Source organism: Camelina sativa, chromosome 16 (genome assembly GCF_000633955.1).
Source record: "Camelina sativa cultivar DH55 chromosome 16, Cs, whole genome shotgun sequence".
NCBI classification, from domain to species: Eukaryota; Viridiplantae; Streptophyta; class Magnoliopsida; order Brassicales; family Brassicaceae; genus Camelina; species Camelina sativa.
The window spans coordinates 28,548,085-28,571,372 of record NC_025700.1 but is presented as its reverse complement, the minus strand read 5'-3'; the positions used below and the strand labels follow the sequence as shown (position 1 = coordinate 28,571,372).

Sequence of the window (23,288 nt, the reverse complement as noted above, 5' to 3'; positions counted from 1 at the left end):
TTATTTGGTTTATTGATGAATTAAATGATGATTTACTGATTATATTATTTTTATTTATTGTTTTTAGAGTGGTCCCAATAAAATTACAAATGGGATAATGAGAATCTTTTAATTTATAGCCAGAAATAAGATTCAAAGTATGCTTAATTGTTCAAAAGACTATTCTCTGCCAAACTTTCGTAATTTATGTTCTTGTCACACATACTTAAATCACAAGGCCTAACCTTCTTATTATTCAATCATGTCTTCATATGCAAGATATATTTACCAAATTGCAACCGTAATCTTTTTGTTTAAATCCATTTATTAAATTTTTTCGGTTAGATTCCCTTTGTGTGGTATTTTTTAATTTTTATATTTAAATTAAACTTTTATATTAAGAGTTGCCGCCTCACCAAAAAACTTTATCAAATTTGAATAGTCTATGGCTATCTTTCCCTTGCTTAAAGGGGTTCGCAACCACCAATTCACCATTCTCACCAATGTATTATATACTTGTCTATCTATTGTTTTGACCTGGACGGAATGGTTTTATCCGACAATAGACTCTAATATTTCCTAGATAGCAAGAATTTTACGTAATTTTGGAAAATCGTTTACATAGATAATTAGATGCGAATTGATAGTTTTTCTAATTTGCTTAATAAAAACTTGAAAGTGTTATAATTTATTTTGCTTACTCATGATGTAAATTTAGATATTTAAGCTTTGTTTTTTTTTTATCGTTTTGATTTATTATTTAATATAAGTTATGAGAATTGTTACATAAACGATTGTACCACTGACAATTCTGATCCTAGTACATCTATCACATACTACAAACTGTAAAAGTATTATTAATCAACGGCTGCAAATGGTTTCATAAAATTGAAAAAATGGGTTGAACAAAATTGGGTTGAATAATATTCAACTCATTCATCTCCAAAATAGTGGTTGAACAAGTTGAAGATTTTTGTTGTTGGATTAGTTTATTTTTCAACTTTTTAAATTGAACAGGCTGAATAGTTTTTCCAACATTTTCAACCTTTTCAATCAAATGGTGAAAATTGGTTGAATAATTTTTTTCAACCTGTTCAATCTCTTCAACCTTGCAACCATTTGCATCCAACTTTTGATAAAAACAGTAGGCAAAAAACTTCTAGAGATTAAAAAAAACTCATGTTTTCTTCTTTACCCACAATTAAGGGTGTCAAAATGGTTCCAATTCCAAATTTATGGATCAACCCAAAACAAACCATTCCAAAAACTTATTGGATTTATAGTTTGAGTTTTAATGGGTTAATGGATCAACATGATTTATTGGTTTAATGAATTGGGTTGAAATGGATTGGGATAAAATGGTTGATGAGTTAACTAAAAACCAAACCAAACATAGTTGAATTGATTTTAAATACCAAATTAAACTGATTTTTCTTTTAATTAAATGTGTAAACCAAATTGAACCAACCAAATTGAACAAAACCAAAATATCTACCTTCTTCTTCGATCTCAATTCACACTTCTTCTTCGACGGTATGAATGATTTTTCTTCTGGGGTTCCCTAAATTTTTGCTTATGTTTGATTTTGTATCTTTAGGGTTCTAATCTCTTGTTGGAACATTTGAAACCAATTGCATTTTTTTGGGTTTTAACTCTGACAAAATTTATACACATGTTCTTCCCACCTTTAAAATCTTCCTACATCTCCATATCTCGGCTTTCCTCGAAACCAAAGAAACAGGAAAGTAAAAAAAAATGGAAGAACTTGAAGGTACACGACTACATCTCCATAATCTCCTTCCTTGAGCATGTTCTATGTCTCTTTCTGTAGAATCCATTACCTCCCTGCAAATCGATCTTTCAAAATACATTTTAGCCGCGGTGGAAAAAATGCTAGGCTATCTTCTCTTCTAATGATTTCACCACAGAGATATTAATGACTCTCTGGTAACCTGCAGAAGCAGAGTAATAGGAGGGGGACAGATTAGTAATCAGCAAGCATCTTGCGAAGTTTCAACAACTCTCAAACAGATCACAATCTTGGGTTATTGTCTGTTGTTTTATCATCTAGAAAAAGAAACTGTTACGACTCCACTTACCGCCATGGGAACTCGCTTGTGTCTATTCCAGCTTGGTGGAGCTCATCAACGTATTGCAATGCTTCCCGGCATTCCTCTCGGTCATCATAGAACTCTTTCTTATCACCTTCAAGCTGATACGCTTCATGGCCTTTCCCTGCTACAACCTGCAAACACAGAGCAGTGTTGTCAGGCTTACCTAATAACACCATTTGATTCTATTACTTTGATTGCTTGTAAAGGATTTCAATCCAGCAACTTTGATAAGAGACTGAAAAGTTATGTAGAGACTACAGAGAATGGGTTTATTTGAATACTTACAACCATATCACCTTCTTCACCCATAGCAACGGCACAACGCACAGCTACACGTCTAATATCATGAAGGAAGAGTCTATTACCATTTGCCAACGGCGGATAGTAATCATGTTCGCCATGTTTCAAATACTCTTGCATTGTCCATCCAATCCCAGACAACATGTCATCCAAGATGTCCACTAAAAACCACATTGGAAACTTTCCTAACTATTATACCTTACCACAGAAACAAACTTTATAGACTCAACCTAATTTTAGAGTAACTTACATGGATCTTCGTTCCTCGGATTATCAGATGTCAACATGGTCACATCACTCTTTTCAGTAGCGATTTTCGTCATAAGCGGTCTTTTCCCTCTTTCATTCTCACCCTCACAACCAATGACTTCAACAACAACAAAAAAAGCCAGCTAAAATAATCAGATGACCACAATTATAAAGAGGCACGAGTAAGGAGCATAAAATGGATGGAAGAACATTTCTATACCGGTAATGATTCTTCTCGGTTTAAGCTCTCGAATTGAATCTAACAGTCTTGACAAGCCACCAGGTGTGTTAGCATGATCGACAATAACACCAAAGGCTTGTTCCTCATCAATCAACTCACACCTTCCCGGGACTGCATCGACTTCCTCAACACCCCTAACAATATCCTCTAGAGGAGCTCCAACAGCAATCCCAACAGCCACAGCCGCAAGAATATTATAGATATTATGCCGTCCTAACAAACCTGAAGAGATCTCCAGTATACCTTGAGGGGTATTAACCAAGACCTGCGTCTCGAACAAGGAAAGCTCAAACTTTAACGGGTAAACATCGGCTTTCGTGTTCTCCATAGCAAATGTCACAACAGGAACATCAGGATTCCCTTGCTGGACGAAAAATGAAGCGTTAGGATCATCTATGTTAACCACTTTCCTATGCCTTTCCGGATCAACCATTCTTGCAAACAACTTGGCTTCAGCATCTCTATACTCTTCATCAGTACCACGGAAATCCGAATTTTCTCTAGTCAAATTAGTGAAAACCGCAATGTCGAAATCCACCTCATCACATTTCCCTAAAGCAAGTTCCTGAGGGGAAGCTTCCATAACCAGAGCTTCAGTTCCATTATGCAACATCTTAGCCATCAAACTCTGAACCAAAACAGCATCAGGATTTGTAGTAGCATTAGGCGTATCTAATTTGTTATCGCCATGGATATAACAAGAAACTGTGCTAAACATTCCAGTTCGCACACCCATAGCTTCATAGAGGCTTTTTATCAAATAAGTAGAAGTCGTTTTACCAGTCGTACCAGTAACTCCGATCACTGCCATGTTCTTAGACGGATGACTATAAAACGAAGAAGCTAAAGCTGCTAAAACTGCATTAGTGTCTTCAACAATAACAAGTGCTTTGCAACCTAAAGTATCTTCAATATCAATCTCTTTGCTAGCTACAACAGCCACTGCTCCTCTCTTATCAGCTTCACTCAAGAAAATTTCACTTCCTACACAGCAAACGAAGAGATCTCCGGCGCTTACACCTCGAGAGTCCTGCTGGATCCCAGTGATATCGACATCTAAATCGCCGTAAACTGAGATTGGTACCACTTTACTCTCATCTAAAAGCTCAGCTAAGCTCATTTTGAATTTAGGTTCCACGATTCTCACTTTAGATTCACCAAAATCATCCAAATCGAATTCGAATTGATGATCAGAACCAATCTTCTTGTTGGTCCTAGTGTTACCTTCCTCATCAACCCAGTATTCTTCATCAGAAACTTCGGTTAATCCAGTTAACTTATCAATCTCATCCAAATCCACAACTTCTTCTTCATCAAGCTCATCAGTTTCATCACCTTCTTCCTCATCTCCTCCCTCCTCAACCTTCTTAGACGACGCCGTTTTTGGAGGATTAGGTTTGAGCAATCCTTGCTTAACGAACTCGCTACGTTTCATGGAGATTGCTCTATCGATATCCGAGAACAGATCGCCGCTAGGTTCTACGTCATCTCTTCCCGTCTCCGTCGCGTCCTCCACATCGGCGATAGCGGAGAGATACGTGTTACGATTCTTCTCGAAATCTTCTTCCTCTAGCTTCCGTGCACGAGCAGCTTGACGCTGTATCTGCTGAAACTTCGATACACCGTGCATTGAATCCTCCGGTGCTTCAGGTGGATCGTCATCTGCAGGGTTCGGGTACGAATTCCGACGAGCAGGTCCAGCCGCAACCGTGAGATTACGGGAATTTCGGGAGAACGGTAAGATGACAGGTTTGTAAGAGAAGGAAGAGGTGGTTCCAGTTAGAGAGAGAAAGACTGGGTGAGGAGAGAGAAACGTGAACAACGCCATTGGAGAGAGGGAGTGAGAAAACAAAAGCAGTGAAAGGTTTTCGCAAGGGGATAAGAGCTCAGTTGCAAAACGCGGCGTATAAGGAAACCCGAGACGCCAGCAAAACGCTGCGTTGTGAATAGTTACTTGATGGGCCTATAAGGCTGTAATCATGGCATACTATATAAGCCCACTAGTTTATTTATCTTTTTTTCATTTTTAGGATAGAATGCGATAACAGGTTGCACAAAAAAAAAAAAAAAAAAAAAAAAAAAAAAAAAGATAGAATGCGATAACAATGTGAACATTGTTTTAACTTTTAAGCCATCCAAGTATTATATTGATAAATTCCTTTAAATACCATTAAAAAATTTTTTTTTTCAAAAATACCACATCTTAACTTTTTTTTTCCAAAAATACCATAAAGTTTTTTTTTCCAAAATTACCACAAACACAAAAAATTGATTTTTAAGGATGTAGAATTTTTTTTTTAGGTTTGGGTTGACACATTTAGTTTTAGGGTATAGTTTTTAGGGGTAGGGTTTAGTATTTAGAATTTAGAAATTAATTTTTAGTATTATAACTTTAATTCAATTTTGTGGTATTTTTAGAAAAAAATACATTTTAATGGTATTTTTGAAAAAAAAACTAAATTATACTATTTTGGAATAAAAACATATTTTAGTAGTATTTATGACAATTGTCCTATTATATATTGTTGTTGACAAGAAAAAACAAATATTAACATTGTTGGGAAAATTAGAGTAGTAAAAAAATTTGTGTCTAGTGTTGTTAGTGTGACACTATATATCTTTCCAATTCTATGCGAGTATGTTGATGTTATTTTAGTAAGTATAGAATATTATACCTTTTATTAAAAAAAAAATCCGTATATTGGTCACTGATGAAACTCACATGGCCACTTTAATTTTTAAGGTGGACCGACCACCGCCATTTTCAGTTGAGTTGGTTTACTATACCCTTTGTGGTCCTTTTTCGTATTGAGGCTCGCCTTCACATTCTCTCGGCCCATTTCATAACACGTGAAGTGCACATGCTGTAATGTCATTTCTGATTTCTTAGAATATCATAAATAGTTTAAATACAATGTTATCGAGTATCGTCAAAGTCTGCCTGCGGCTGTCACTCAAACTTTAAAGCCCAACATTTATTTATAAGAAAAGAAAACACTCAAACATGTCATAGTCTTAGATTAATACATAATTATGTAGTTTGATTTTGTTGTAAATACATAATAACTTAAGCGCCTTATTACTGTATATAGTTTAAAATTTACATATATTTTGTCCAACTCATATACTAAATATGATCATTTATCGCAACAGTGTACGCGTTTTCTTAACTATTGTGTCCAAATAATAATTGTCCAAAAATATAGTACTTTCTTAACCCAAATTATGCTGGTTATAGGTTAAAAAGTTAAAATAATATTCGAGTATGAGAGAGTACATACGTGTAGCCTTACTCGTATGTATATATTAATATATATATAAGTTACGTACATTAAAATGGATAGTTGAAAACAATTATTGTATATATGAAATAGAAATAACTCAACTATAAATCATACTATATTATTAGTGATATATGACGCACGTAGCTTTGACGTGCATGAAGGAATCATACACCTACATCGACGCGCATAGTCGCATAGAGCTCCCCATATCTACAATAATTTGGTATACGCACCAAGTATCCGGTCACACCAATATATACCTGGCTTTCAAAATGGTGTTCGGAGTTTCGGACTCAAAATTTTCCAACACATTCGGAATTGATGGTTCTATCACCGGTTAAATTTGGATATGTATCTCTTATTAGGTGTTAGGATTTGGATCTCAAATCTGATCGGTGAAAACTTACGAAAATGTTCATATGTGTATGATGATATATATATATATATATATATGGGTTTCAGATATCAATTTGCAATTGATGTTACGAAAATAATATACTAGTTGAAAGTGTCATCTATCGAGATTGCGTTGTCGGTACACTGTCTGTAATAAGATCGTCTACTGTATTTTCGTATGTGAAGTATATGATTATAAAAATGTATTGACAATTTGATATAAATGTTTATTTTGCATTGAACGGCCGATAGAAACTTTGGTGAAAGAGTTAGATGGATTTGATTATTAATAATATAAGACAAGTGGACAACCACACGTATACCGTTACAAGTCAAACAATCATATTTATGTTCTACCAGTTTTTAATACGAATAGATCATACTCAAATGCAATCTCATAAATTTAATAATTCAGTAATATTGACATAAGTGTTAACTAATCCTATTGACAAAACCATTTACATATTTATCATGAGATTATGAAAACAACAAAACACATGTAAATCTCATCTATTATTAATTAACTCATTCACTCGCATAACAATACCAAACATGAAAATTAAATATATAGAAAAAGAACATGCCGTATTGGGATCGGCTACTCTATAAATCTATACTTACATCATTCGAATATATATATATATATATACATACACATCTATTTATTGTGCATGTGTATACACGTAGTACGATGTAGATGGAGGAAAATAACAAGTCTTTACGTTACTAATTAAGAAGATTAATCTGCAGAAAATAAGACTAATAATATTCATTTAAGTCGTACTCGGGAAACCAATTGGTTAAAATGGCAAAATATTATACGTAATAAATAACAATCATTAAAGGCAGATGTACTACTTTACTTATTTCATTATTTGAGTTTGATTCCAACGGTTACATTTTTTCGATAGAAAAAAGTTTTGGGGCAAGAAAAAAATGTACACTTTCTTTATTGACAGTGATAAGTTAATGTTTAAAATCACATAAAAACCATGGTAATATTTATTACTATTTGGTAATATTTACTACTATTTCTTACACATACACACATATGTGTACTGTACATCATTGTTGTAGTGATAAGAAGAGGACAGAAATAAAAGCTTTATTTGAAAGCATTGTCTTATATGTGAAACGATCTGCAAATTTCAATGTCTCTTTCACTCTCACGTCCCTCTCCTTCTTTCTCATTTTCTCTTAAATTATTTTTTTTAGAAACCAAAAAAAATGTATTTTTAATTCTCTCTTATCTTTTAAATAATACTAATATTTTAAAAATTTATTACACAGTATAGAAACAAAAGAAGATCTAATAAAGGTGTGAAATCTATTGGTCATTTGATTATTTTCTTATTCACTTTCTATCATTTCGTTTGATGATTTTATAAGTTTGTTTCTTTCTTCATCCTCTTCCTCTTGTTCTCTCCCCAATCTCTCCATAGCTGAGACGACTATAACCCCTTCTTTAATGACGAGAGGACCCATCTCCAAGAACGAACAGTAATCTTCATTTATTGTCCTTCCAATTTTTTCCTCTAAACCAAAAAACAAAAAAAAATCCCAAATTTATAAAAATTAAATAAAATATTTTCTTTTTAATTACTACTACATGGGTTTGTTTGGGTAGATGCAGAGACAAGGGTCCCTATAATTTTCTCTTTAGATCTTCAAAAACCCAAAAGACTCAAAATCATGTTGGCCACTTTTTTTTATGTTAAAAAACAAAAATCTATGGTTTTTTTTTTAACTTTTCATGTTTTTCAGTCTTCATGACAAAGCTGAGTGCTTGATTGGCTCCACAGAGACAGACACTGCAAAATAAAGTTGTCATTTTTTTTTCTCTCTGACCCAGTTCAGCCTAAAAGCTCTGGTAAGCAAATCTCTATCATATACATGAAAAAAGATTACGTTTTTGTGGTTAAGGAAGTTCCTTTTTTCCATGAAGATGAAGTTTTTACTGAAAATCTCAGTTTAGGGTTTAGTGGGGTGGAAAAAAAGGTAAACCCAGCAAGTAAAATTGACGGTTTTGTATCCAAAAGAAGCAATTTTTGGACACAATTAGAAGAGTTCTCTGTTTTTTGTTTTTGTTGTATGTTTTAAAGGTTTTTTGGTGTTATGTAAAAAGATAAGATTTTTTTAATTCTTCAGGTTTTTGAGGAATAAATTAAAGACGAGAGAGCTTTGAATGATTGGTGAATTGGTTGATCATCATCATCAATGGAGAAGAAGAGATCACCGAGAAGCAGCAAGAGTCCTGGTCCTGCAATTTTCCCTAAAAGCCCTCTTGTCTACGAGAGTTATAAGTCTGGTTGTGGTTGGAAACTGATTAATTTCTTCGGGCATGTCAAATCTGGTAACAAGAGACTTGGTTCTGAGAAGAAGAAATTCGTTAGAGATTCTGCTGGTTAGTAGCTTTTAAAATGAGTGTTCTTGGATCACTTCTTTAGCATGATCTTAGTGCTAATCTGATACTTTTCTGTTTTTTTTCTTTCTTTCTAGGTAATGTTTATACTAAAAGCCAGCTTGATTTGCTCAAGAAGCTTCACGAGAAGTGTCAGTGTAATGATGTAAGTTCCTTTTTACTATTGCTTAGTTTTTGGTTTAGCTTAAAGTGTTAGAGAAACTGAGTCTCTTGATTTGTTCAGCGGGTTGTGGAAGAAGAGAGTTCATGCAAGCCTAAAACAAGGAGAAGATCTTTCAGTTCTGAAAGAGAACTTGAGAAGTACGAATCTAAACCTGTCCAGGGATTATTAGAGAGAGAGATAAGAAGGATCAAAAATCTAAAGGAGGAAACTTGTGACATCCACGATAAGCAAATGCACTCTTCTTTGAGTGAAATTGAGATGACAAGTGGTAAGGATAAGCGAATGGATGTGAAGAATGAGAGAGGTTGTAAGAAGAGTGGAGAGATTAACTTTCAAGTTTGTGTGAATGAAGCTGCTGAGACATTGATTTGTTCGAAGGCAGAGGAAAAGGGAAAAGACCGGTCTAAGCAGTTCATGGAGGCGTTAGATATTCTAAGTTCGAACAAAGAATTGTTTATTACACTCTTACAAGATCCTAATTCTTTCTCAGCGAAAAAAGGTCAGGACTTGGAGGGATCAAAGGTGAAGGAACCGCGGGATAAATCTCCATCAATGGCTGATGATTTGGACAACATTGTTCTTTTGAAGCCTAGATTATCAAGCTCGGTTGATGATAAAGCGAACTTGAGATTCAAACATCTTGCCAAGAAACTGAAGCTCGTTGTTGGATCTAACAAAGACAGCAATCATGCAGAAAACAAACCTGAAGGTAGTTGTAAAGGTCGAGAAACCGAGGCTGCTGCTTTGAGAACAAGTGAAGTCTCTACAAGTACAGTTGGCTATAGAAGCCCGGAGTCACCAGTGTTTAGGCGCAAGAAACGGGTTGAATCTGATGTTTTTAAGCTAAGTATCGAGAACGATGTTTTGCCAAGGAGATTCATGGTGGAAAGGCAACAAGAGAGATCAAACTCTTCACCGGTTTATGAAGTTCCTTATGCATTGAGTAGCTTGCAGACAAAGCTCAAAGAGAGAAGGCAGAAGCTGGAGAAGAAGAGAGAGAGCTTCAAGTTGTGGTCTTTGGACAGAAACTTCGAGGTTTTTGATCCGAATCCGTACAATTCTAATCTAAGGTCGCTCGACGGTAATTATACAGGTAAAAAGATTACAAAACTTGTGATGTTATTACATATTCGAGCCAATGTGACTAACTGTTAACATTTGTATCAGATTCTTCTGAGTACAGAAGTCTGAGAACTCATGTAGAAGACGGGTTCATGGAAGATAGGTGTCTGAAGGGCTCATTAGCAGTAAGTACTGCGAGAAAGAGTAAACATTTCTTATAACTTTACTGTTGACACGGATTTGATGTTTAATGTATATTGCTTTATAATCGTCTCAGGAGTCGAATTTGAGTCTAGAAAGACAAGAGATCAACGTTCATGACCCGAAACAGGAGCAGGAGCAACCGAGTCCTGTCTCTGTTCTTGAAAGGATACATTTAGAAGACGAAACAGTTAGTCTAGGAAATGTGAAAATTTCTGAACTCGGTAAACGCTTCAGATCAATACTTTCATGATTTTCATCCTTAGATCAGTAATGTCTCTGTTGATTTACCCAAAAGACTCTGGTTCTTTCTTGCAGAAGAGAAGATTAGACTCTCTTTTGATGATCCAAGCATCGATCTAGTTGAGAAAGAAACTGTTCATGAGTTTGTGAAGAAAGTTCTTAAAGCATCAAGATTGAATTGGACTAATCTTATAGCAAGATGCAGCGAGGAAACATCACTACTCGACGAATTCTCACACGGTAATCACAACAACGACCAACTTCTTCTTGTTCTTGATTACACCGACGAGATTGTCCGCGAGATTTACCGTCAAGACATCAAATCTTGGCCATTCACGTCATCGAGAGTCATCAATCTACAACCATCCCTTAGAGAAGAAGATCTGATTCACAAAACGTTGAGACATTTTGACTGGAGTTTACTCTGCTCTGACACTCCGACACGATCATTAGATCAGATCATTGAAACTGATATGATAAAGTCATGTCTTTGGTCTGATTTTGGTGGTGAATCTGAAGGCATTGCGTCTGATCTTGCGGAAAAGATTCTCCAACAATTGCTACTTGAGTTCTCCCATGAGCTAAGAACAATGCAGAGGAGCATAGTATTATGTGTGGATTAACTTGAATCTCTTCAGAACTATTCAACATTTTTTTGTTGTCTGTATAAAAAAGTTTTAAAATTTGAGAATCTTCTCTTCATGATTAGTTATTACATCTATCTAAAGTTAAAAACGATTCGATCTTTTGATTCTTTTGGTTGGTCTGCTTCAAGTAAAAGCTTCTGAGTCGTTGAAAAGGTTTTGACTTTTGACCAATTGAGATTTTTGTATTGGAATTAGGGATTTAGGGTTTTAGCAGCGGCCGGAAATTGTGGCAAAAAAAGATTGCAACTTTTTTTATTATCCCAATTATTTAATCAATGACAAAAGATGTCGTCTTTCACAAAACCCTAGTTGCAAGCTTCCAGCTGCTCTGTTTTTATTAGCCTCCACTTCACTTCCCGCCAAGCCTCTCTTAGCCATAAACAGTGAGAAACCCTAAAATTACCCATTTCTCTCCACCAAGCTCTAAACCCTTAGCTATGGAGACGCCGACGATGAAGCCTGATACGGTTCTGATTCTTGATTACGGCTCACAGTACACACATCTCATTACTCGCCGTATTCGATCTCTCAACGTCTTCTCGCTCGTAATCAGTGGAACCTCGTCGCTCAAATCAATCACTAGCTATAACCCACGAGTTGTTATCCTCTCCGGTGGTCCTCACTCTGTTCACGCGCTTGACGCGCCGAGTTTCCCCGACGGGTTTATTGAGTGGGCTGAGTCAAATGGTGTTCATGTTTTGGGGATTTGCTATGGTTTGCAGTTGATTGTGCAGAAGCTTGGTGGTGTTGTTGTGGAAGGGGAGAGTAAAGAGTATGGGAAGATGGAGATTGAAGTGAAGGGTAAATCTGAGATTTTTGGGTCGGAGAGTGGTGGAGAGAAGCAAATGGTTTGGATGAGTCATGGTGATGAAGCGGTTAAGCTTCCTGAAGGGTTTGAAGTTGTGGCTCAGAGCGCTCAAGGAGCTGTTGCTGCTTTGGAGAATCGGAACAAGAAGATTTATGGATTGCAGTATCATCCTGAGGTATTATTACTTGAAGCATTTGATTTAATATCATTGGATTGATTTAAAAGGTTTATTGATGATAAAGTATGGATCTTTTTACTCTCTGATAAGTGAAAAATGTGAGACATTTCTTACTTGAGGCTACTATTTTGTTGATGTAGCTATTTTAATGGTTGGTTGGTAAGACTATAGAGACTGAAGAATCTGATATAGTATTGGGTCTGGAGTGGGATTTTAGTGGATTTTGGGTTTATGGAAGACAAACGCTAGATCTTTGGCATACTACCTATTCATATCTTCAATGAATCTGATGAGACTTGGGAGAATGCAGTTCATGTTCTGTGACTCTTTGATAAGTGAAAAATGTGAGACTTTTTGTTACATTGGAACTCGGGACTTCAGTTTTACTGACATATCTATCTAATGGTTGGCTAGTTTTCTTCTAGAGACTGAAGAATTTGATAAAGTATCATAGTTTGGATTGGACTTTTAGGGATTTGATTGACACAGCTATTTTAATGTTTGGTTTAGTCCATTGATTTGAGAATTACTCGTGAGTGTCTGTAAATGGATGTATTGGTCAATGAAAAATTTCTAGCTTATGATGAAAGTGGTTTTTTGTTGGATTTTGCAGGTGACACATTCACCAAAAGGGATGGAGACACTTCGCCACTTCCTTTTTGATGTGTGTGGAGTATCTGCGGATTGGAAAATGGAGGACCTGATGGAAGAAGAGATCAAAGTAATTAACCAAACCGTTGCATCTGACGAACATGTCATTTGCGCCTTGTCAGGAGGTGTGGACTCGACTGTTGCCGCAACTCTTGTTCATAAGGCAATTGGAGATAGGCTTCATTGCGTCTTTGTTGATAACGGGCTATTAAGGTTAGAAAAGAAGCAATTTTCAATAGTGATATGCACTTTTAATGTGATTTTTGACGAGAATGCTCTGTTTTGTAGGTATAAGGAGCAAGAACGTGTGATGGATACCTTCGAAAAAGACTTGCATCTACCTGTTACTTGTGTAGATGCGTCTGAGCGGTTCTTGAGTGAACTCAAAGGCGTTGTGGATCCCGAGACAAAGAGAAAGATTATCGGGAAAGAGTTCATTAACATTTTTGATCAGTTTGCCCAAGAGTTGGAGAAAAAGTATGGGAAGAAACCTGCTTTTCTAGTTCAAGGGACTCTGTACCCTGATGTGATTGAGTCGTGCCCTCCCCCGGGTACTGATAGGACTCATTCTCACACCATAAAAAGTCATCATAACGTTGGAGGACTCCCTAAAGACATGAAATTGAAGCTCATTGAACCACTAAAACTTCTCTTCAAAGACGAGGTGTGTTACTATTGTCTTTTTACTATCTTACTTGTCTGCAATTGTTGAGTGTTTGGTTTGTGATCTTTCTCTGGATTCTTTTGTGCAATTAAGGTTCGTGAGCTCGGAAGAATCTTGAATGTACCTGTAGGGTTCTTGAAGCGTCACCCATTCCCCGGTCCAGGACTCGCAGTTAGAGTCTTGGGAGATGTCACCCAAGGAAACGCCCTCGAGGTTCTTCGTCAGGCAAGTGCTCTAAAAAATCTCAAACCGGCTATATAAATCTTTTACATAACTATGTACCAAACTCAAATTTTTTTCGCTTTTCTTATTTCCTTAGGTTGATGAGATTTTCATCCAATCAATCAGAGATGCAGGTCTCTATGATTCGATCTGGCAAGCTTTCGCAGTGTTCTTGCCTGTAAGATCAGTTGGAGTCCAAGGTGACAAGAGAACACATTCTCATGTTGTTGCTCTTCGCGCAGTTACAAGCCAAGATGGAATGACTGCAGATTGGTAAGCTTCTTACAATTTCTTAATACCGATGAATATAGAACCCTTCTGTTTTTTTAACTGATTACCGTGTTGATGTGAGTGCTTGAGGTTTTGATTTACCATGTGGTGGTACTTTAAGTCTGAGTATTTGGGTATTTGAGAATGGATTAGGTCAGGTGTTCTGAGTACATAAAGTCATGTATTAAGGTTCTCGTAGTCAAGTTAAAATTGGATCAGATAGTGAAAATATCTACTTGCTGTTATTCTATATTAAGACTCATTATCCAATCTGAGTAGATACCTTGATTCTAAGGATTACCAATTATTTGTATCAAATCTATTGGTGTCAATGTTGCTTGGCTAGAATTCTTGTGGGGCAAATGCCAAAGCAAGTTTATGTTGTGACTTTGTACTGAGATTGGTGGTGTTGAAAACAACATTGCAGGTTCAATTTTGAGCACAAGTTTCTGGATGATGTTTCTCGGAAAATCTGCAACAGCGTTCAAGGAGTAAACCGTGTTGTTCAAGACATTACATCAAAGCCTCCTTCAACGATCGAATGGGAATAGAGAAAACATAAATTTGAGTCTTTTATTTACGAGTGTCTCTGCAATTCTTCGACCATGTAAAAAAGATTGTCATCAAACAGAGATGGTTATGGTGCTTATTATTATTGCTAGTAGACAATGGTTTCTGATGAACATGAGTATTGATATGATGATACAAATCATTTTTGCCTTATTACCTACGCGTGTGATATTTATATGATTAACGATAAAAGCTCACCATTTTATTTGTATTTTGGGTATTTCGATGGATGTAGTGATACTCGATAAAATGGACTCCAGCATTTTGTATTTGTATTTATTGTAACAGAGTTGTTGAAGCTTGCAACAAGATTTATTTTTGTTACAATCAGGTTTACAGATGTTATTGTGAGATTCATACATGCTATAATGGTCAAATTTGTCTATATTGTAGCAGAAACGCTATAGTCATGCCATATTTTGCTATAGCCTATAACCGGATTTAGTTATGATTTATACATCATATATTCGGGTTGTATATGAAAGTCAGTTTATCCATGTCATAGCTGACCCTTGTGACCAGAAAAATCATAACTCCAAATGAATTACTACTCTTTATCTTGGTGTGTATGTCAAAGTTATATTTTTTTATGGAACAACAAGAAAAATTTAACTATGTTTATTGTTACATATTTGTATATAATTGGATACATGGTTGATCATTTAAAAAAAAATCAAACTCATCTATATAAAACAATATCTTAGGCTGTCGGAAAATGTTATATTTTTCCAATACATATTTATAGACTTTCATGAAATATTGAAAAAGAAAAGAAAAAAAAGATGTAGGAATATTTTCTTAATAAGAAAATTAATTGTCATTTGATTAATTTTTCTTTCTGTTAATGGTGAATTGACCAATAAAATTTAATATAGTCAATTTAGTATTACATATTGATAATTTTGCATTTGTTGCTAATTAATATACTTAATGTATGACGAATTTTATAGTGTGATTTTTTTACTTATAACGAAAAATGATTATAATAAATCATGTTGTCAATTAATTACTAAATTTTCTAATTGTTATTAGGGATTTTAAAGTTCAAATTAATAAAGGTTAAAAATTGTCGAAGCTACTGTAGGAAAAAACTACATGTATAGATGACAAATATATAAGGTATCAAATAAACATATTCGAGGTTTTGAGAAAGAGAATTTAATAATATTAATATAGTTAATCTCTTAATAATATTGTACTAGATATACTTTTTAAATTAAAAAAGTAAGGACTAAAAGAAGTGCTTGTAAATATAATTTAGCTAAATTAATATCGCTGTATTTTATATTATCCTAAAAGTGTTATACAAAAATATATTATTGTGGTGTAGTTATACATCATACTGATTGTTTATTTTTGTGTAGAAAACGAGATATATTAGTAGATGATTAGATTTATAACTAAGTTTTAAATGGTGACAACAGATCATGCACTCCAAAACAAACTTATGAGGAAAGAGAATGCAGCTCAAGTGCTAGAGGAGCAGAGAAAAAATAATATGCAAAAAAAGTGTGGGATGAGCGGAATAAATGTTAAATATTAAATAGTATAATAAATATGGCATAATATTATAATTTATGAAATTTTACAAATATTGTATGGCTGGTATTTCGTTTTTATGAATAAATTGGTATTGGTAATGTATCTAATCCATAAAATTTATTTACGTATATGAATTAAGAATAATTGTGGATTAAAAGGCAAATCAAGTGATGCAAATGAGACTGGCCAAGCCGTTCAAGTAGAACAATTGTGGATCAAACATGTCACACAATCCAAAATGTATGTTGAAGGGTGAAAACTAAAATATTGTGAGAAAACAAGGGTGTAACGATTACAAAATTCAATGAAACTGCATAATACAGAAGGCTTTTATGGGAGTTAAGATGAAATATAATTCAATGCTAAATAATCGATATAAACTTTCGACGTAAATTCTTCTTAAAAATTACGATATAAACTTTTGACGGAATTTTGTTGTTGTAAATGAAGTCAATTAAGAATGATTTCTTTGGTGTTTGGAAACGATCACATTTCTCACACATGTTGTTGTTTGTGCTAAGGGAAAGTTACATTGAACGTAATAATCATAAATATATCGTGATGTAAATTTATATGACTATAAGAAAATGTTTCAATCTTGTAAGGTATTGACTGTCACCTTGTTTAATGGGCTTTATGTCCACTTCCAGTCCATGAGCTCACATTTCTTAAATGGGTCTTATGTCTTTTTATTAGGCCTGTGAGTCCACCATATCCGACAGTCGGTTTGCTACGTCTGGGAGGCTTTAAAGATTTGTTTACTGTCCCTACAAATAACTATATGATCTTTCTTTGTGTTTTGTCTTCACTCGCTGAGTTTCGAAAATCACTTCTCGGAAGGTCACCCATCCTGAAACTACTCAACTTCAAACACGTTTAACTTTGGAGTTCTCATAGGATCCTTGACCGAAACGATAAGTCCAGGTAACAGGTGGCCAAATCAATTGTTTTAAGCTTATAAATGATATATGGAATTATATACATTATTTTTAGATTTATACACTATATACAAATGGATATACACTTATACATTACACATAACACATGATATATGAGACATACGTAATATAACATAGCCGGACTTGTATAGACACTAATACACTATAGTTGTGTTTTGTACATTTCTACAACATGTTTATTCTCTTCTTCCTCTCCTTGCTTTTCAATAGCACTACATCTTTTTCTCGCCTTTTTCAGGTGCATCTTTGAAGGATATGAACTAGTGACTCCATAGTGCATTTACAAAAACTCAGAAAAAGTAAGTTAAAGTAGTCTCTTTTCATTTCAATCGTTGGTATTCAAATCTAGTTTGTATCTTCTAAATCTTAACTTCACAAATCCATGGATCTACTTAATGGCCACCTATCATGCATGCCCAACCAATCTCATTAAAAAAAACTTCCACTCTCTTTTAATCTTCGTTCTAAATCAAGAAATTGCTCAACCCAATTTTCTAACGCCACGTTATGTATTTTCAACAAAGCTAATCTCTTTACTAAACTAGAGAGTCATTGATGCTACCATAACAAATTCAAAAGAGGTACTCCAAATTCTCCTTGTGCTTACAATTCTCTTCCATTATTTGTATGAAATCAAAGTTAATGTAAAAGTGGTAACACAAGTTGAAGTTCTCAGTGGCGTTAGATACACACAATTATTTGAAATGACATTACTTCTTTTCAATAAGGCAGTGTATTTTGTGAAACACACTTTATACCAGCTTTTGACCACCAATTCCATCTTTAACTTTTCTAAATATATTTCTAACCTTTTTTTTTTTACATTAACTTTTCTAAAAATACCTAGAGTCTAGAGAATATCTGAATTGTAAGATATAAGATGTAGTAGTAGTGTGTTGAAATCTGACTATCTTCTATCTATTTAGATGTAACTATAATGTTTTTGGTCGAACTTTAAACTGATCACAAACTATGCATTCTTTACTTTTACTTCTGTTCACCAAAAAAATTATTAGTTTATTTTCCCATCCAAAAATGGATTTGCACGAACTACCGAGTGGTTCACTTTGCATAACTTAATTTCTTATTGTCTTCTCCTACGTTGAGCCAAAATGTTACAAGAATTCTAAAGGATCTTCCAAAAAAAATTAAATCACAAAAAGTCGGTTAGAATCACTGAATACCGAAGGTTGGAAAACCAAAACCGGAGAAAAAAACTAATTTTGTCAATCTAAACCGTGAGACCTTAACATATCCATGCAACCCTTTGAAGTGCCTCTTGGATCATTCCTGTCGTGGCCATTTTTGTCCCTTTATGCTGCAATCAACATTAAACCATATACAGTACATCAAAGTTATGTTTACTAATATTCCGGTTAGGTAACCTAAATTACTAGGGTTATAATAATTGTACCTTGCAATTGACGTTTAAGCAGAGTAAACCGTCTCCCGTTGACGACTGAACCGAGTGAGAATCCAAGTTGAGATCACTAATAACATCCATTATCTCAAGCAATATTCCTTCTCTCCAAGCACATCTAAGCTCAATAACCACCTCGTTACCGAGTGAACTGATCCTTAAGTTATCGGTTAAACCGGCATAACCCGTATCAACAGGTTCATCTTCTCCTACATTCACATCACTCCCCTTCCTCTTGCTGTTCATACAATTCGCTGATGCTCTTTCGTCCTCATCCTCCGGTTTCTTCCTCTTCATCATCGTCATTCGCGTCTCTGTATCGGCATATTCTCTGCAAGACTCCAATTCTTGAACCCGTTTTTGTAGTTCTTGAAGATACTCAATCGTATCATCAAGAATTGACACTTTATCAATCTGTAGAATCCGTAAGAGACTCAAGATTAGTTCAGTCAAAGCAGTGTTTTAACAATCTCCTAGTAAGCATGAAACGTTACTGAAACTGATTTGTTCGAATCGGTATACCTTACTAATTGAAGGAATGATAGATCTCAATGTCATGAACCGTTCATTCAACTTCTCGCGTCGTTTCTTCTCGCACAACGCATGGTTCCCGGTTTCCTCTGGTGTGTCCGGTAACAACCCCTCTTTCTTGTTCATCAGAGGAACCTCGAAGAGTATCTTTTTTATCATCTTCTGCGATTTCTCTCCCAATGTTTTCACAGATGATGATCGCTTCCACCTTGTGAAGCTAGACCTCTTATCAAAGTTTTGAAACTGCGGTCCAAGGATTAGCTGATGCGTCGTTTTGAAAATAGTCGAGATCACACCTTGGTAATGGACATCGTCGTCCATATTTACATGATTACTCTGTTCTTGAATCTGACCTAACCGTTGAACCCTACTCCTCCTTGGGTCGCAAGCAACTCTGCCGGTAGTTCCAACAAACGTCTGAGAAACGCAATCGCTAGAGTTAAGCGATTGGTGAACGCAGTTACTGAGTTCTTCACCCACAAACTGCCAGCTTTGCACCTGAGACGCACCACCATCGTTGATGAATGAATCATGATCCTCTGGTTCTTGCTCAAACTCGCTCGTAGACGGTGTCGGAAAAGCTTCAGTTGCAAACACTGGAATGTATTTATCATCGCTTAAAGGATCAAAAACTTCTTGATAATCCGATCTCGTCGATATTGTAGCATAAGGAGGAGCTTCAAGGAACATTGTCTTCACGCATTGTATCACGTTCAAGTCCTCTGTAATCTAAAATAACCAAAAAAAGTAAAAAAAAACAAAAAAACAATGAAAAAACCTTTTAACTTTTATAATTAACAATTAAACCCCATCATCATTAAATGTTACAGCTTTATGACAAAATTGTTTAAAATGTTCGGAGATTTAAAATCTTTTGGTGTGTGATGGGATGTGTTTCCGTACTTACATGTTCGGTGGTGCCGATCTCAAGGACTCCTCCAAGAAACGGGAAGCAAACAACTGTCTGAAGCGAAGCACTCTTTAAGGAGACAGAAACGCCACGCACACAAGAAAAAAAAAAAAAGCGTTTTCAGTTACAGCGTTAGCGTTTATAATGGCAGAAAATAATTTAAAAACTTACTTTAGCGAGAAGGGAGCGTGTGAAGACTTTGCTATCGGCGGTTTGAGCGTTACAAAGCCATATTGGTTCTCCGTTGGATAATGCTCCTCCGGGGATTCTATTAAATGGCAGAAATACCCTTTTAAACGTAGGATTAAAAGATTAAAAATATGTTATGCTTCAAAAACACACAAAACATAAGATAAATTTCGCTAAAAATGTTTGTTTTTTGTTTTTCTGATGACATTTAAACTCGGATATGTGGGAGTACGTTCCCATGAAGGCGACATGCTAATAAAGGGTGTTCTTGTCTTTTTATTGAGACAAAATAAAATACTCACCCTTGTAATATAAATACTGTTTTGATATAGTTTACATTTGCTAAATACAAAAGAGTATATATTTTCCTCAATATTATAATAATTTTTATTGAAATAATTATATTAACTATTTTTTAAAGTTCTAAAAGTCATAAGTAAAACTATAAAAAAAAAAAAAAATTAAAAGGAGTATACTGTATTATCAAGATGGATTATGTAAAAGACGGAGTTACCCTTCACCGATGTTGAAGACGAAAGACATGCAGACTAAGTAGTACCACTCGGTGTCGGTGAGGTCTTCCGGCGAGAGCGCGGCGGCGGAAGCTCGTCGAGTGACCTGAGAACCACCGGAAGCTGAGGATTCAGCGAGGGAGAGAGATTCGTAAAGCTCTCTAAGCTGCTCACTTCTCTCAAGACCCAACTGGTCAACTTTGACTTCAGCTGCTTGAATCGTCTTCCTTGTCTTAATGTCTCCATTGTAATATCCATCTCCCCACTCTAACACTCTTTCATTATTTATATAATCCAAGAAAAAAATGTTTCAAAATCAAGAACTTTAAAATCAGATTAACCAAGAAAATAAAAATAAATGTCTCATCAATTTTTTTTTTTTTTTAAGTACTATCAGAAAAAAGTTAATTTTAAGGATAAAAGATTAGGAGATATTGTATTGTACCCTGGTTGAGAAGCAGAGACAGACCAGAAGATTCCATAACTCCATTGAATGTTTCGAACTGAAACTGCAAGCTGTTTCTTTAGATTTCCCGGCACCGTTCTGTTTTCTACCGTTGTCATTGTTTCTTTGGATAAATCAGAGAAGAGAAACAGAAAAAATTCAAACAGAAGGGATTTTAAGGATCTGTATGACTCATGAGTTAGTGATTATTATTACATGACATTTGGTTTGGTTTCCTTAGGAAGAAAGTAGAAGACAACAAAACGCAGAATCTTTTTTTTCTAACCTTCTATAATGGGGAAATGATTAAATATTCTGTGGTTTTGAAGTTACTATTTGGTGTGGTTGAATTGAGCTTTGAGTCGAGAGAAAAGGACGGTGTCCGAATCTCTTTATGGATACTTATTACTAGGTGTGTCGTGTGTGTGTACTGTATATTATCACAGAACACTGAATTTTACGAGGAATTTACAAATAACAATTTTAAAATAAACTGGTGGTAAAAAAAAATTGGGCAAATTCCAGTAAATACCATTAAAATAATAATAAAAATATATATTTTTCAAAAATATTACAAATTTGAGCTAAAGTTTTGATATTAAAAACTAAACTCTAAATCTTAAACACAAAACCTACTTCTTAAAATTATACCAATCTGAAATTGTCAACCCAAAACATAAAAGTAAAATTTGATCACTCTTAAAAATTAAATTTTTGTGTTTTTTTTTCCACATTTAAAAAAAAAAAAAATTGTGTTTGTTGTAATTTTGGAAAATAAAACTTTTACAGTATTTTTTGAAAAAGACAAACTGAAAATTTCATATTTACAGTATTTCTAGGAATTCTTAGAAAGAACAAAACAAAAGTAGAGTATATCTAGTAACCCTTTTGAACACGGTGTTCCAAGCACCACTCTCTTTTTGGAATTTTAATTTTGTTTAGACAAATTCAACTACTACTTCGTTCTCCTTCTATGATCAGCAAATGAAAGCCAAGTATGGCTTTATCAATTTTAGTTTTTTTTTATATTCTATATAAAGATAGACGAGCATTATTATTTGTGATTTTTTACCCTTCATATTTTATGATGATTAGATATTTTATAGTTAGATGTGTTGATTCTTAACAAAAACATTCCTAAAACCACCATTAATTCCCACACGATAAACATGATTGAATCTTTTTATTCAACAAAAATATCAATCTCTAAAAACAAATTAATGATATAAAATGGCAACTAATAGCCTATCATGTAATAGGGGATCATATGTTACTTTTACATTTATCTCATAAACCATAATTATGTAACTTCCTCTGTAGTAATTTCCTTTGAGTTACTTGACTTGTGTTTCCCCTATAAATTTTCAGGAAGATTTTCTTGTTTTTTCGGATAGAGCAAATCCTAATGGTGAGACATGAAGGACATGAAATTAATGTTATGCCTCGAGGAGCTCCCCTATACAGACAGACACGCTTGTGGTATATATTGACTAAAAGAACTTTGCATGGTTTAACTAAAAAACAATATATGTTCTTTGAATATATTCTACATTGTATTCGAATCTTTGGAGGTATACTTCCACCTTCAGTTTGATCGCAAACTCGTAAACTATATATATGGAGTCAAACAATAGAGTTATGAAAGGAACAAGTGAAATTTGGATCTAAAGATAATAATGGAAGGGTTAGTTTACTATTGTTTAATTCTTCATTTGACTTCTAATGGTAGAGAGAGTAATTATAATAACGTTATGTTGATCAAAATCACGAAAACAAAGGATGATACTAGTGTTTGAGTGAGATGATTAATTAAAGAAGAAACCAAGAATCATTATTGTCATAAGCTATGTGCATGCTTATAATAACAAAATCTTCGCATCTCCCAAAATGATCACTCCTAACTAGGACTACTTGTCGTGTCTGTACGTTGAAAAAAGGGAGTAAAACATTGTTTATTTCATGTATTTATTGTATGATTATGATGCAGTAAAAACATTGTTTAAGTGTCCGTATATTTTTAAGCTTTTTTATTTTTTTTCCTAAAAATTGTCATCTAATTTAATTTGTACGCTGTGGTCGCCGTGAACACACGCTCACATTTCTGGAGCCTATTAGT

The 23,288-nt window shown here is 34.6% G+C and overlaps 4 protein-coding genes across 6 annotated transcripts; 2 read left to right on the top strand and 2 right to left on the bottom strand.

Moving 5' to 3' along the window:
* On the bottom strand, positions 1,589-4,745 carry LOC104753037 (UDP-N-acetylmuramoyl-L-alanyl-D-glutamate--2,6-diaminopimelate ligase). The gene is made up of 5 exons (XM_010475315.2): positions 2,863-4,745; positions 2,644-2,760; positions 2,379-2,554; positions 2,079-2,224; positions 1,589-1,931 (listed from the first exon to the last, which is right to left on the bottom strand). The coding sequence occupies exons 1-5, from the start codon at positions 4,709-4,711 to the stop codon at positions 1,913-1,915; spliced, it is 2,307 nt and encodes a 768-aa protein (XP_010473617.1). The 5' UTR covers positions 4,712-4,745; the 3' UTR covers positions 1,589-1,912.
* Positions 7,907-11,400, top strand: LOC104753036. Of its 3 annotated transcripts, none has more exons than XM_010475313.2 (8): positions 7,907-8,063; positions 8,366-8,433; positions 8,712-8,967; positions 9,063-9,130; positions 9,209-10,241; positions 10,316-10,395; positions 10,488-10,635; positions 10,730-11,400. In XM_010475313.2, the coding sequence occupies exons 3-8, from the start codon at positions 8,781-8,783 to the stop codon at positions 11,275-11,277; spliced, it is 2,064 nt and encodes a 687-aa protein (XP_010473615.1). In that variant the 5' UTR covers positions 7,907-8,063; positions 8,366-8,433; positions 8,712-8,780; the 3' UTR covers positions 11,278-11,400. The 3 variants fall into 3 exon arrangements, with proteins under 3 accessions (XP_010473615.1, XP_010473614.1, XP_010473616.1); XM_010475312.2 differs by having other exon boundaries at positions 8,328-8,433; XM_010475314.2 differs by lacking the exons at positions 7,907-8,063; positions 8,366-8,433 and adding an exon at positions 8,451-8,561.
* On the top strand, positions 11,585-14,875 carry LOC104714719 (GMP synthase [glutamine-hydrolyzing]). Its single transcript, XM_010475310.2, has 6 exons — positions 11,585-12,284; positions 12,901-13,151; positions 13,227-13,602; positions 13,696-13,827; positions 13,922-14,097; positions 14,522-14,875. Exons 1-6 carry the CDS (start codon positions 11,739-11,741, stop codon positions 14,643-14,645), a joined length of 1,605 nt encoding a protein of 534 aa, XP_010473612.1. The 5' UTR covers positions 11,585-11,738; the 3' UTR covers positions 14,646-14,875.
* On the bottom strand, positions 18,224-21,553 carry LOC104753034 (transcription factor EGL1). The gene is made up of 7 exons (XM_010475309.2): positions 21,173-21,553; positions 20,730-21,002; positions 20,198-20,294; positions 20,024-20,095; positions 19,108-19,845; positions 18,580-18,999; positions 18,224-18,483 (listed from the first exon to the last, which is right to left on the bottom strand). Exons 1-7 carry the CDS (start codon positions 21,289-21,291, stop codon positions 18,412-18,414), a joined length of 1,791 nt encoding a protein of 596 aa, XP_010473611.1. The 5' UTR covers positions 21,292-21,553; the 3' UTR covers positions 18,224-18,411.